The 14,736-nt window shown below is 38.9% G+C and overlaps 1 protein-coding gene across 1 annotated transcript in view; it reads left to right on the top strand.

Moving 5' to 3' along the window:
- The window catches only part of OTC (ornithine transcarbamylase), a 58,439-nt gene extending 52,147 nt beyond the window's left edge, over nucleotides 1–6,292 (top strand). The window contains exons 9-10 of the mRNA XM_037512530.2: nucleotides 1,482–1,619; nucleotides 6,147–6,292. Of these exons, the coding sequence (XP_037368427.1) occupies nucleotides 1,482–1,619; nucleotides 6,147–6,206 (198 nt within the window). The 3' untranslated portion in view covers nucleotides 6,207–6,292. The remainder of the gene's footprint in view (nucleotides 1–1,481; nucleotides 1,620–6,146) is intronic.
- Nucleotides 6,293–14,736: the final 8,444 nt, after the last annotated feature.

Raw genomic sequence — 14,736 nt, 5'->3', positions numbered from 1 at the left:
GTTTCTAATAATATCAATTACAAACAATGCTGCAATGAATGTCCTTATACATGTTTTTCTGCAAGTATTACTGGGGGATAGATCCCTAGAAGAAGAATTTATGGATGTAGTGGTATATATTATGTGAAATACTGGAAATATTGAAAAATTGTCTATCCAAATAGAATTGACGATTTATAATCCTTCTGAACTCTCTCCATTCCTGTAATTTATGTTTTTAAATCTATATCTCATGCTTTTCAAAATCTGCATTTCCCTGATTACTAATGAAGTGAAGCATCTTTTTGTTTATTGTCCATTTCCATGTTTTTCTATAAGTTGCTATCCTTTGCCGAATTTTGATTACTTTTGCCTTCTTATATTTATATGAGTTCATTATATGTTGTGACTAATCTTTTGTCATATAGTTGGCAAATGTTTTTATGGAAAAATTTTAAATTCTCTGTAGTTTGCCTCATACTTACTTTGACCAAGCTTGCACATTTTTCTGGTGGTGGGGCTGTAGGTTTGAACAACAGTCATCTCACTGACAAGTGAGTGATTCAAATGTTACTCCGTTGCCAGTATTTTAGAAACTCAGAAGGTTCTGAATCTAGAAGTAGGATGGGAGGTAAAACAAAATCTTAGTACAAAGGTGGTAATTTGTAAGTAGAAAAGTATAAGGGAATGTAGTCTTGAATCTCTAAGTGAGCAATGGAAATGCATGGAAAAATGTAACTTTGAAAAATGAACTGTTAGAGAAAACTAAAACTGTTAGTACATTGGCATTAAGAATGAAACTTCTAGTGCATGATGGCTCAAATAAAAATCAAACATCTAGCATGTATAGTGATAATCCTGTTTAATGCACTCCTACCTCAGTGGTCTTTTTTAAAAATTGTTTTAACTAGTGACAGAGTATGCTTTAAATATTAAAACCCATAATTTGAACATAAGCTCAAAAGACAATAAATCACATAAAAGCAACTTTTAAAATATATTGGGCTATTATTGGTGCCTCTTGCTATCAGTCACATATTACACTAGTAGGACACTTTACTGAAATGTTCATTATCCCACTAGACAGAACCAGAAAACAATATTTTAATTTGGAGCCATAATCTCCCAAATAAAAAAAATGACTGTATTTATTAGCCCTGGAGCTTCAGTTGTGGGCAAGTGAAGCATGTACACATATTGAGGTGTAAAGTTGTACTCCAAGCACATATTTTTGTAAAAAAAAATGGCAAATCAATAAAATTTTGATGAAAAAAAATGACTATAATGTTCCAGCCATTGAAAGTACCATATAAATTTCTCCTGGGTGCTTTGAGCTTAAATCCTCACTTTTCCCCTTTGTCTCTCCCTTGGAATTGATCTCTGGCCTCTGGCCAGATATATTTTTAAATACTGAAGAAGACAAATAAGACAGCTACACATAGTTGTCAAAATGCATCTTATCCCATTTCTCTCTCTTTTTTTGGGTCCCATCTCTTCTTTAGACTGCTAAAGTTGCTGCTTCTGACTGGACATTTTTACACTGCTTGCCCAGAAAACCAGAAGAAGTGGATGATGAAGTGTTCTATTGTCCACGATCACTCGTGTTTCCAGAGGCTGAAAATAGAAAGTGGACAATTATGGTAAGTAATCAATGGGGAGGATAAGCAGGAGTCTTTCCGTGAGGACCCAACTTGGTCATTCATGCCTTTTGGTAGATAATAAGCAACTGAGATTATCCACCTACTCATATGGCATTGATTTTCCCTCCCTCTATCCCAGAAAATTCATAATACTTTATTATTGCTAATTAGCATTTAAAATGCCATAGCAAAAATTTTTCCTTGCATTCTATTCTTTATCAGAAGATGATTGACATTGCAAAGATAAATCAACCAATATCTGTTAAAATCAGTCCTTGCTAGAAATTCAGGGAGGAGGAAACTAAGTTTTCTAAACTATCACTTATAAAGATGTTCTGCAGTTTTGAATTTTAAAAGATCTTATTAAACAATAATGTTAAATTCAATTTACTGGAAAAATTAAATTCATGATATATACAAGCTATTTATATATGTGCGTATATATGTACGCATATGCACAGTGATAGCTTATGTCCACCCATTTAAGTCCTACCTTGGCTCTACAGGGAAAATATATTTTAAAGAAGACGAGATATAACCATGTTAAAATGAAGGCAGAAGTTCTAAAGTAGAAAGAATACGCAACAGGGGATAAGGAAACTTGACTTTTATAACTGTCTTTAATACTCATCATCCGTGTCCTCTTGGATAAGGCAGTTCCGGTTTCCTCCCATATAAAACAAGCAGATCAAGCTATAGAAATGGTGAATGATTGTTAATCTAAGGTCCCCAGTCTCATTGACAGGCTGCTTGGATTCCTGTGCTCAGAAGGTTCTAAGCCTTCCTGTGGCCTCAGGAAGATACAATGACTAGTGTTATCTGACATGGATCCTGCAAGGGAGGTGGACACAGATATGCGCTCTCTTTATGTCTCTAAGCTAGATTATTTAGAGACCCCCGTTGGGTTAAGTTCATTTCAGCAACCATAAACACTGCATCTACAGTCTGCCAGTTCTCTGCAAGGAACTGGAAATCAAAAAATGAGTGTGCAGTTCTCACACAGTACAACTCACAGAGACACATAGCATTTTCAAGTGGGATGTGACCTTAGAGAGTGTCTAGTCTAAATTCCCATTTTATAGGCAAAGCAATTATTCTTACACAGCTTATTTAGAATGGTATTTAGGCTTAACACTGTTGTGTTAGATTTTTCTGGGATGTTCTAAAAGTACAGTACTTTTTTCCTTGAGAATTTCCCTATCCAGGGCCTCCCCGGTGGCGCAGCGGTTGAGCGCTGGGTTGCGAAGCTGCCCGCGGCCTCTGCGGCGCCGGTTCGATCCCCGGCTGCTCCCCGGACACTGGAGGAGGGTCTCACATGGCGCACAGACCTCTCCTGCCACCTGCTGCTCCCCTCAGCAGTGTACTTCGGTCCTTCTGCCTGCTCTGCTCCCCGCTCTGGCTCTGGTGAATTCTCTCACCCTCCCGCGCTTCTGACTGTACCCAGTGCTTGTATAAATAAATAAATAAATAAATCTTTAAAAAAAAAAAAAAAAAAGAATTTCCCTATCCAATACAGAAACCATTAGGCGCATGTGCCTATTTAAATTTAAATTTCAATTGATTAAAATATAATAACATTTAAGATTCCTTTCCTCTGGCGTACTAACCACATTTTAAGTGCTCAATCGCCACATGTGGCGACAGCATAGAACATTTCCATCACTGCAGAAAGTTCTGTTGGACAGCACTACTCTCTAGAGAATAATTTCCAAACACACATCTGAATTTCAAACAGGATAGACAGATGGAAAGATACAATCTGGTTCCACGTTCTGAGATGCCCATAATGACTGATGTGAGGTATATAATTAAATAGGGTGAAGGGCTTGTTCACAATGAATACAGCATTTTAAAAGTAAAAATGGTCTCAGAGCACTCAGAGTAGCTTTTTCAGGCCCCCGTGCTGGGTGACTTCCCCAGTGCTGTTCAGAGCCCTCCCGTCACCATATCGTTCTCTCCATAGTGTACAGGCCTTTGTATCCCTTTGTTTAAAAAAATAGAAAAGGACACCCTTTCTTCCCCACAAAGCTGACTTTTGCATTTTTTAGTAACTAGTGAGCCTGTAGGACTCACAGATTTTACTGTGGAGCAAAAGTAACCTAAAGTAAGCCTGCAAAAAAGCTGATACTTCAAAGGACTGCTCTCTGGATGACCCTTAGCTATATATACCATTGCAAATGTGAGTCACAGTATTTTATAATCTCTTACTTCTTTCCAAGTGAGGGGTGCCAGACAAAATACAGGACTTCCTATTAAATTGGAATTTCAGATGAACAACTAATAATTCCCTAGATAAGTCCCATGCAACATTTGGATATGCTGGTAGCTTTCAAATAGTTGTATATATGCCTGTATGTTTTTTAGCATGTCTGCATTTATTTATTTATTTATTTTACTTCGCTAAATCTGGAAGCTTTGCTGCAACTTGACTTTCTAAGATTTTACATTTGGAAATAATTTGACACATGCAATGGCCATTAAAAGCAAAATGAAACCGGAGATGTGGTGCTGGGAACCCATTAATAAAGCTTAAAATATTTTACCTGGAGTATATTCTTATTCCAGAGTTGGCCTTCCTAATTCCTCCTTGTCATTTGGATCTCAACTTTAATGCCATTTCTTTAAGACTGCTCATCCAGTCTTAGCTTGTGCCCCAGCCTCCTTTATCCCATTTTTAGTTTCATTTTCTAATGACATTTATCACTCCTTGATAGTTCATCCATGTCTATTTGTGGCCTGTCCTCTACTATAATGAGTGCAGTGAGCTTGTCTCTACAGCAGAACCTCAAATAACAATTTGTTAAATGCTGTTTTGTTGTAATGTTGATGACAATACAAAGCCCACTAATGTTCGAAAAGCTGATTTCTTTTTTACATTTCAGTTTCCAAGAGCCTATCAACTACATTAAGTGAGGATTTACTATAATGATCTTCACTGTACATAAAATGATGCCACATAAATACCCTAAATAAGTGCTCAATACGTTTCTGTATCATGAAGGCAATTACAGGATATGGGTACCAGAACATAGGTTTATTTGGGCTCCCTGTGTGATCCTGAGCAAGTGATTAACTTCTCCAAGCCCCATTTATTCATTTGAAAAGGAAATTCAAGTAGAAACAACTTTATCAGGTTGTGAAACTTAAATGAGGTGAGAGTCATCTGAACATGATGGTCAAGTTCTAGGGACAAGCAGGTACAGCTCTACCCCTTACCAACATGTAGGAAAATCCTGTGTCTGTTTCCTCATCTGTCTTTTATATCTCTTCCCTCCTCACAGAGCTGATAAGAGCATTAAATGGTATGGTGCCCAGAAAGCATTTATCACAAGGTCCAATATTTGGTAACTGTTCAATGAATACATTCAATGAACACCTTTGAAATATAAGAACCACACCTCCTTGCCACATTTTAACCCATTTTTTTCTCCAGATTTTTCAAGATAATGAAAATTTGCATTGCTAGATTAAAATGCTTAAGTAAAGTTAGATGTCTCTCATGGGTGACCAACATTTGCATTATTGAGTTATTATGACATAATTTGTATTTTCCCTTTTATTTTACTTTTATAATCAACAATGTTTATTGCAGCACTTTTAAAAATAATTTATATATATTTTAGTTAGGATGTTGGAAAAGGAAATACACGTACCTGCAAGGCAATAAAACTACCTCTTGAGCGGTGTCAGAGAAATCAGTACTATCTGTTGCTTTGAGGATTGATTTCCTTTTCTATAAATGATAAGCTCCCTTAAAAGCGTGTTACATTAAATGAGGCAGTGCAAGATCATTTTTCTGTAGCTCAAAGCAGCACCTAGCACAGCACCTGGCAAATGTTTCTTAACTGAGTAACACAAAAGACACTAGCACCTAACACACTGTCTGATACATAGTAAACCCTCAATAAACGTTGTTCATTGTTGTTTCCCATATTATTACTATTGTCATTATTGTGAAAATAGTAGGAGTAAAAGTGAAAATTACCATTTGTGGCTGATGGCCTAGGGGAGGTTGTCCTCTTGGCTATAAAGTTAATGCTCTTTCACAAGACCGAGATTCAGATAGCAGACATTATTCATTAGCCTAAACTATTTACTTTTATTATTCTGTGTCTGATGAAACTTAAACTTCTCAAGGTTGTGAGTGACCAAACCACAGTGGGAGGGATTATATTTCTCTAAAACCAGCCAATACCTGGGTTCTACTTAGGACTGGAAAATCCAATCATAGCTCCACTGTGGTATCTCATTTCAGTCTTCTCACCCATGCGTCCTGGAGGGAGGCCTGAGTAACCAAGGTGGTTTTGCATATACTTGGGTCAGCCTGGTCCCTCCTGACCTTCCTTTCTCCAGATTAAAATAATATTAGTTTGAAACTGTCCTCTTATCATTTCCTTAGGAAAACACATTTTAACTGCCAGGCCTTCTGAACTTTCTAGAACCCAGCTCCCCTTCTCTTGGTCCCTAAGCAGACTTGCTAATGTTTATCCATTTCTTTCTTTCTCTTTCTCTGTTGTGTCATCCCAGGCTGTCATGGTGTCCCTGCTGACAGATTACTCACCTAAGCTCCAGAAGCCAAAGTTTTGATGCTGTGACGCCTGTCAAGAGAGGAACCATGTTCTTCAGTAACAGAAGTTGAAGACAATCTAAGAAATAAACAAATCTTGATGAAGTATATAATGTCTTGACATTGTGAAACCTTCCTTAATTTAAGTGTTGATGCATTATAATACATGGCTTGACTTGGTTTCAACTCTCTAATTCACAATTTCTGAGTTACGTTTGGGTATCATATTAATAATCATATACATTTGCGTCAACTAAACATAAAATATTGTGTTCATAACACATAATGTCTAAGCCGTTCAATGTAATCTATGCTTATTACCTTAATAAATTATCACCCATGCTAATTTATAAGTAAACATTTACCAGGCAGTCAGCTGCTGGTAGATCTATGGGTTGTGTTTATATCCCTCGGGACCAACAAGGAAGCCAAATGATCCATCTTTCTGATGTAGTACAATTTGCAGTCCAATGAGGTAGACAGATACTCACTTATAGAGGTGAGTGATGGAATTCTTGGAAAGTAGCTATAATTGTACCCAAACTCTGGAGTTTTGTCAGTTATATGTGGGAAGAAGGGCCCTCCAAGCACACATCTCTTCTCTGTAATGAATACTTAATATTAATGGTCTAAGTAGCTTATGTGAACAAGTGGTAAACTACGGCTACCTAGCTAGCAACATCAGATCCATGAGAGAATGAAAGTTTCGTAGGTTCAAAGTCTCTAGCAGGAGCAATTTAATTTTTTTATGTTTTTGTACTTATTTTTCATCTACTCACACCATACACTGCTATTTGCATAAATCTCCTTGCCACATTTTTAAAAAGATTTATTTATTTATGCATATAAGAACTGGGGTACAGGCCAGAGGTATGGGGGGTGAGAGGATTTACCAGAGACAGAGTGGGGAACAGAACAGGCAAACCTCAGAGACTGAGGGGAGCAGTGGGTGAGACAGGAGAGGTCTGCTGCGCCATGTGGGTATCTCCCTGGCTGGCCAGGGATCAAAGTCATGCTGCAGAGGCTGTGGATAGCCCCACAGTGCTGTGCTTAACCCCTGCGCCACCAGGGAGGCTCTCCTTGCCACATTTTAACCCATTTTTTCCTTCAGTTTTTTCAAGAGAATGAAAATTTGCATTGCTAGATTAAAATACTTAAATAAAGTTAGATGTCTCTCATGGGTGACCAACATTTATATTATTGGGTTATTATGACATAATCTGTATTTTCCCTTTTATTTTATTTTTATAATCAACAATGTTTATTGCAGCACTTTTAAAAATAATTTATATTTTCTTAGTTAGGATATTGAAGAACATGAGTGGAACTTAAAAAAAAAATGGATGGGTCATTTATACGTGGACTATAAAGAAACCAAACAAAGGGTCAGACAAACATTAAAACCAACCCCTGAAAACTGACCGTAGATTTGAGGCATCCAGGAGGAAAAGGGAGGGGTGGTGGGGTGAGAACAAGTTTGGGGGAGAGAGCCCATAGAGGTGGTGGAGGACTATGGAGGTGGGAGAGCTGCAGTGACCATCCCTGCGGTGAGAAATCCTATACTGTCAAAACACTAACAAGATCCATAAAAATAAAAATTAAAAGAAAAAGAAAAAGAAAAAATAATGTATTTTACAGAGTACAATGAAAGTCATTGCCTTTACATTCCACCTCTACTATTAGAAGAATATTTCCAGGCTGGTTGGCTGACATTCTGCAGCAGAGAGCTGTAACTTAACTAAGTCAGTCAGAGACAAATTACAAATTAGATTTGCAATGAAGATGTAATAAAACATTTTGTGGGGGAGAAAAAGCTCATCATAATGTTACAGGAAAAATCAATTTTTCTAGTAAACATCAAAGGTGACTTTCAGGTCTGTGGTAATTCACTGGAAGCTCTTATGAAATAAAGAGTGGAGATTAGTGAACTATCTTCTTTTAGCAGAGAGTATAGGAATGATTTAACCAGAAGGCGCCTTATTGATTGTGGAAACTTTCCCTCAAACTTGTCTACACATAAAGGACTTCATCTGAGTATCCTTCCACTTCCTAAATGGTCCCCCATGGTAATGAGCTCACATCTCTTTACTGGTTATTCTTTGCATCAAGTAGAAGGTATAATCATCTTCCCTTAGTCAAAAAGAACTTGTAATCATTTTCTTGCCAAAATGTAGCTATTTTTACCTCAAAGAACCCCCAAATTTTCTTTTTTTATGTACACAAAATTTAACACCCTTCTCAACCTAAACCCAATGTATTTTGCCCTTTAAACTTTTCACCTTAGGAGGATATTATTAATTGAGAATAAAGAAAACAGGGAAGGAAAATTTAGTATTAAATTTTTTAAAGCTGTTTTCATCTTCTGTTCCTTTTTGCCCCCTTCATCATCATTCCCTTTCCTGTGCAACAAAAACTTCAGCAATAAGCCTAAAGTATCTAGTGAACATAATAGATTCTATCTGCTTCACTATATAATTAGCTAAAGACTTCTTTTCTTCCAGGCTTTCTCCACTGCAATGTTGGGAGTAAAAATATCAAGTGATTACAACACAGTGATTTCAATATTGAGGAAGAATCATCAGCGTTTTGGTGGTTGGTTTTTTTGTGTGTTTGTGTGTGTGCGCTAAGTTTCCAGGAACTTTAGAGAAATAATCCAAAGTCAGATAAGTCAAATAGTTGTTCTGCTACTGATTTGACTGTTGCAAAAGTTCCCAAGCAACAGGATCTGCACAGATTAGCATGGCAATGCCAGGCCAAACCCCCTATACAAGTGACCTTAGAGCTTCAATTAAAGTGGTAGGGACCCCTTGGTCCAGGGCAAGTGATAAAAGTGAATAAAGGTGACATACAGAGAGGGTATGTAGGACAAAGTTTTGTGGTCCTTTTTGTCTTGGAAGTTTTCAATGATGTTTGGATTAGGGGGATGGCCGAAGCTTGTTTTTACAGGCTTGACGTCTTTTGAAAATGATGAAAGGTTGGGCCTCCCGGGTGGCACAGTGGATTGACCACAGCTCTGTGAAGCTGTCTGCCAGCCTCTGCAGTGCGGGTTCGATCCCCGCCAGCCAGGGAGATACCCACATGGTGTGGCAGACCTCTCCTGTCTTGCCCGCTGCTCCCCTCAGCAGAGTTTTCGGTCTATCTGCTTGTTCTGCTCCCTTCTCTGTCTCTGGTGGATTCTCTCATCCTCCCACGCCTCTGGCCTGTACCCCAGCTCGTGTATAAACAAACAAACAAATAAATAAATCTTACCCAAAAAATGATGAATGGTCATAAAAAAGAATAGATAGCAGTCCAAGTCCTAATAACGAGACCCCTACAACCAGGAACATATCAGCTGTAGACTGAAAAGCAAGTGCTGTTGTGCGCAGGTCTCTGAGTGGAAATCGGTGAGAAAGGGTTGAACTTGGTCTGCACTTCATTTACCAAATCTTGTGCTTCCTTGCAGACATTACAGCCAGGAAGCAGAATTTCTTTCTGGTAAGTTGTCCACCCAGAGGGGATACTTTTCTGCATTTCATAAGCATGAAGAGATGCTTCAAGTCACACAAAGGGCCAGTATCTGGTACAGGTGACCTTATCAACAGCTATCAATATCAAGATTTTTTTTCCAATATCACCTGTACTTGATTACAGTGACACCCACAGGGACACTTCAGTGATGGCTTTGGTGTCTGGACTCAGTTGCTGCCACAATTTCATCCTGACTCCACAATGCAAATGATAGTATTTGTTGGTCTTTGCATGGCAAAAACATGACAAAGATCACTGAGTAAGGAATTTGAGAATCAACTCTATAGTTCCTTAATAAGTAAATTTGTCCCTAATAATTGTCCAGAAAATGTAATATTAATTGTCGATAAAAGAATCTTGGTAAGGTCAAATGGAAGTAAATTCCTTGATACAGACAAGCCTTTTCACAAGTTTTGTCCTTAATGGTGCCTGACTTTGTATCAGTGACACCAGACTGAGTTTCTAATCAATGTTTTTGTGAAATTCATTCCTGGAAGAAATAGAAACACAACAATTGCCTTCTGGAACAAAATCACTTGGCAAGTAAATTTTTAAACTGGAATGAGGTTTAGAAGTAATTGGGACCATCCTTTCATTTTACAGAAAAAGAAAATGGGAAATAACAACAAAATGCTTTTAGCAAAGAAGAATATTCTATAGGAAGGGGTAATATCTGTGTTCAATACCCCCCGACAAACTACTGGGATCTTATGTATTTAGTTATTTTCCTTATTCGGGGGTAATATTAGTTCACAACACTGTATCAGCTCCAGGAGTACAATTTGTCACCTCAGTAACCATACATGTCTTACCACACCCACCACCAGATGTCCATCACGGGCCACCACCAACCAATCAGGCCCCTCCTGTCCCATTCCCCCCCACCCCACTGCTTCCCCTCTGGTACCCACCATTCTGTTGTCAAGAGTCTAGGTTTGTTTTGCCTTTGTTTGCTTGATTGCTCCTTTTTCCTTTGTATTCCACACATGAGTGAAATCATGCAGTGTTTGTCTTTCACTTTTGACTTATTTCACTTAGCATAATCCCCTCAAGGTCCATCCGTGTTGTTGTCACAAAAGGCACAGATGCAGCTGCTTGATTTGATTTACCTCACAGATTGAGCAGAGAGAGGGTGGGAAGCTGGCAGGTCTCCGACTATGGTTCTGTGAGGCTGAGGGATAGAGAGGAGAGTTCACATGTGAGGAGGGGATGGATACAGATAGCCAGAGGTATGAACAGAGACCCAGAGATCATCTGTGTGGTAGATGCTGTTTTTGTTCCAATCAGATCCCTGTTACCTGCGTGTGCCCATCCCCCAGCTTTTGTCAGTTCACAGCTCCCCCTTTTTATGAAGTGCTACCCTCAGCCACCTGGAACCACTTAGCTCAGGCAGCTAAGATTGTCACCCTCATCCCGCTCCAACAGGGGCAGTCCACAGTCAATGACCGATAGAAAAGTATACAAAATCTTGGCTATGTTCCTTCTAAGTAGGGCCAATTCTGTGTTCAAATTCATGCTCCAGATCTTCCTGTGGAACAGGCTGATGCTAGTGTCTGAGGCCACATCCTTGGTGAGCTTCCCCACTGCTTAGCCTGCTGCCCTTGCTTCCCTTCTCCCGAGGGTGCTTCCTCAGTAAATCATTCACACAAGAATTCTCACCTCAGGCTGTGCTTCTAGAGACTCTGATCTATGAGGACCCACGAATTCAATTTTTCATAGGTCTCTGCTGTACCACTCATCCTTCAGGTATCAAGGGAGGCTGTTAGGAAGGTAAGAGGCCTTTAGACAAATGGTGAAGATCTCGTGCTTAGAAAGCAAAACCTTTTCTGGTTACCAGGACAGACCATTCTTAGCAGGATGCACAACATGACACATAACAAATATTTTCTCCTGTCACAGGTTCAAGTTCATAACAAGGAATTTATTAACTCCATGGAATAGGAAACCAATTTGCTTTCCCCAGAGAAGAGTAGATCCGCAGTGACTGACAATAATTCGGTGATATTTTAGCACTTTTGTAGGTTGGCAATGATAGCAGCTATTCAGCTGTTCTGCCCTTTGCGTTGGCTTCCTTGAAAGCAGGTCTGGATGGGAGCCTGAAAATCTTCATTTTTAACAAGCACCCAGGGATTCTGATATGGTTGGTCCAGGGGTCACGCTTTGGAGAATGAATGGTCCGAAGCAATTCTAAAGACTTACTTGAGATGGGTTCTTTTTTTTTAAAAAAAAAAAAAGATTTATTTATTTATACATACAAGAGGTGAGGTACAGGCCAGAGGTGTGGGGGGTGAGAGGACTCACCAGAGACAGAGTGGGGAACAGACCAGGCAGATTGACTGAAATACACTGTTGAGGGGAGCAGCGGACAAGACAGGAGAGGTCTGCTGCGCCATGTGTGTTGCTCCCTGGCTGCCCGGGGATCGAACTCGTGCTGCAGAGGCTGCGATTGCTTCATAGTGCTGTGCTTAACCCTTTGCGCTACCAGGGAGGCCCCTTGAGACGCTTTCATCTCCACATTCATAAAGCACCACTTAAAAGTTTTTGACATAACCCAGATCCTCTGACTATTAATCTGTCTTTGGAGCTTCTGAGACATGGATTTCATCCATGTTCTACTATTTAACAGCTACCTATCCCTGCTCCCTATATCTGGAAAATAGGAATAATAACGTCCATCTCAGTTGTTGGGATCATTTAATGAAGTAAGACATGCAAGAGTATTTGGCTTTGAGTGAATGCTAAATGAATATTAAGCCCTTTTTATTTGATCAGATTTGCTTCTCACACTTTATATTTTTGCTTTTACCCTTAATTACAAAATTATATCTTGTCCTCAGAAAGACATGGAGATGAATAATTGCTGTAAAAGAAGTACAAGGAATGAGTTTGTCTACTTAAATAGGCAGAACCCAGCCAGGCCTATTTCAGTTGAACTGTCTCTCTAGCAGTTGGTTTGCGAATATGGTGCCCAGGGGAGCAGCCTGGCTCTGGGCCAAACTGAATCTGGGAAGCCAACAAGTCAGAAAATCTAATAAAGGTCACCAAACTCTTTGCTTAGGAAAGTATGTCAGGAATGTACATGCATGTGAAATAAATCAGAGCTTTTTGGCACTCATCAAGGGTCTAGCTGATAAAAAGGTAAAAGACTTATGGAAATCTCAAAGCAGGACATACCACATTAGAAACTAAAACAGACACTTTAAAAATATTTATTGATGGATTAATTTTAAAGATAAAATTGGAAACCCATGACAGGTCAACCTAATGCCTTTTTATAAAAAGAAAACTATTTTCCTATACAAAGTTAATGAATAGCGTGACTGACATTCTTTCATATTCTTGCCCTTCTTTAATGCCTGCCTTAATGGAAGACAGCTGAATCCTTCTTTATTTCTTCTGCGGCACCATGTTAGTTGAAGTATAGGAGGGATATCTAGTCATATACAGATAAGTAGCTGATAAAGGAGGACTATTTTAGCGGTCTTTTCAAATAATCATGGCTATTCATTGATGTTACATTGAAACTCCACAAGTCATAGTTCCTCAAAGATTAGTTACCATGTGGAATCTGAAATCACAACAATTAACTTTTCTACACTGTTATGTTAAACCTCGTGTCTATCTTGCATTTTGAATGGCTCTTTCACCCATGCATGATTCCACATTGGTCATTTGGAAAATATTCACTGAGTTCTGCAGAGCTTCCTAATGTTGGCACATTGCATTTTATAAAATAAGGAAAAAACTCACAAATTGTAAATGTCACTCCCTCAAAATGGCCCGAATATTGCTGTCCTTCCAAAATTCAAATGTTGCCTTTTTAACCCCTAAGGATTATGGTATTAGGATGTGCGGCCTGTGGGTGGTGCTTCAATCATGGGGGTGGAGCCCTTATGAATGGGATTGGTGTCTTATAAAAGAGACCCCACAGAGCTCCCTATATTCAACAAAGGCACGACAAGAAGGCACGGGCTGTAAACCAGGAGTGAGTCCTCCACAGAAAATCACCATGCAGGCACCTCTGTCTTGAACGTCTCAACCTCCAAGTCTGTGAGGCATACATGTCTGCTCCTCATTAACTACCCACTCTGTGGTATTTTGTGGTAGCAGACCAAATGTGGTAAGACAACCATCTTTGTCATTCAAAATTTTTTTAAATATGGTGAAGCGGGTACAGATTTTATACAATTTTTGTTTTCTTTTAAGAGCTCAAATTTTATTGTTGGCAACAAATACTGTCAGTCCCTTTCCTTGAATTGACAGGCTAACTTTGCTTATTTTTAAGAAGGTGTTTACTAACATTCAAGTTCAAGTGGCCATAGTTGGTCAAGGTTATTATTTTTTTTTAAGTAAAACCATTGTTCTGTGCAAAGGGTGACTAATTCAATGTACAGCACAAAGAGTTGCACAAATGCTATTTTTCAAGGCAGTCACCATACTTTGTATGCAACAGAAAGGCTTGACCTTACTTCTCATGTCATCGCACAGAATATTAAGAAGACATGTACTCAAGAATTGAAATGTAACATTAATAATTTTTACTCCTGTATCAAGGACATTCATAAGTGACTCTGACTTTTTATAAAACTGCCTGTTTGTGATAGTGAAGAAGAAAATGACTTTTGGTTCTATTACCTTGATTGGTGCTAAGGTGTCAGCAGCCACCATTTCTTCTGCATCACCCATTAATGTTGCTGGTCCAGGGAACACATATTGTGAAGCAAAGTCCTATACTGTCTGTAGGGGTCCCAGGGAGGTCAAGTGGAAGAACTCTGGAATACCCATTCATGATTAATTCAGAAAGCTGTCTCCACTCTGATTTCATCTATTTAGTAGCTTTCTCTAAAAAGACTCAGGTGGAAGATAAAAAGCTAAGGGACCAGGAAAAAGACTAGTTATAATAAAGAAAAAATCAAAACCAACAAGCAACTATAAACCAGAGACACACTACGGGGCGGGGCGGGGGGGTGGGGAGGAGGGATTAGGGTCAAAATAAGGGGGTGGGAATTGTATGGGGAATATAACCCAAACGAAAATGCA

The sequence above is a fragment of the Talpa occidentalis genome, unplaced genomic scaffold (genome assembly GCF_014898055.3).
Source record: "Talpa occidentalis isolate TD23 unplaced genomic scaffold, MPIMG_talOcc4v2.1 talOcc4.15, whole genome shotgun sequence".
NCBI classification, from domain to species: domain Eukaryota; kingdom Metazoa; phylum Chordata; class Mammalia; order Eulipotyphla; family Talpidae; genus Talpa; species Talpa occidentalis.
Note: the sequence above shows the minus strand (reverse complement) of the source record. Positions and strands in the feature narration are given on the sequence as shown.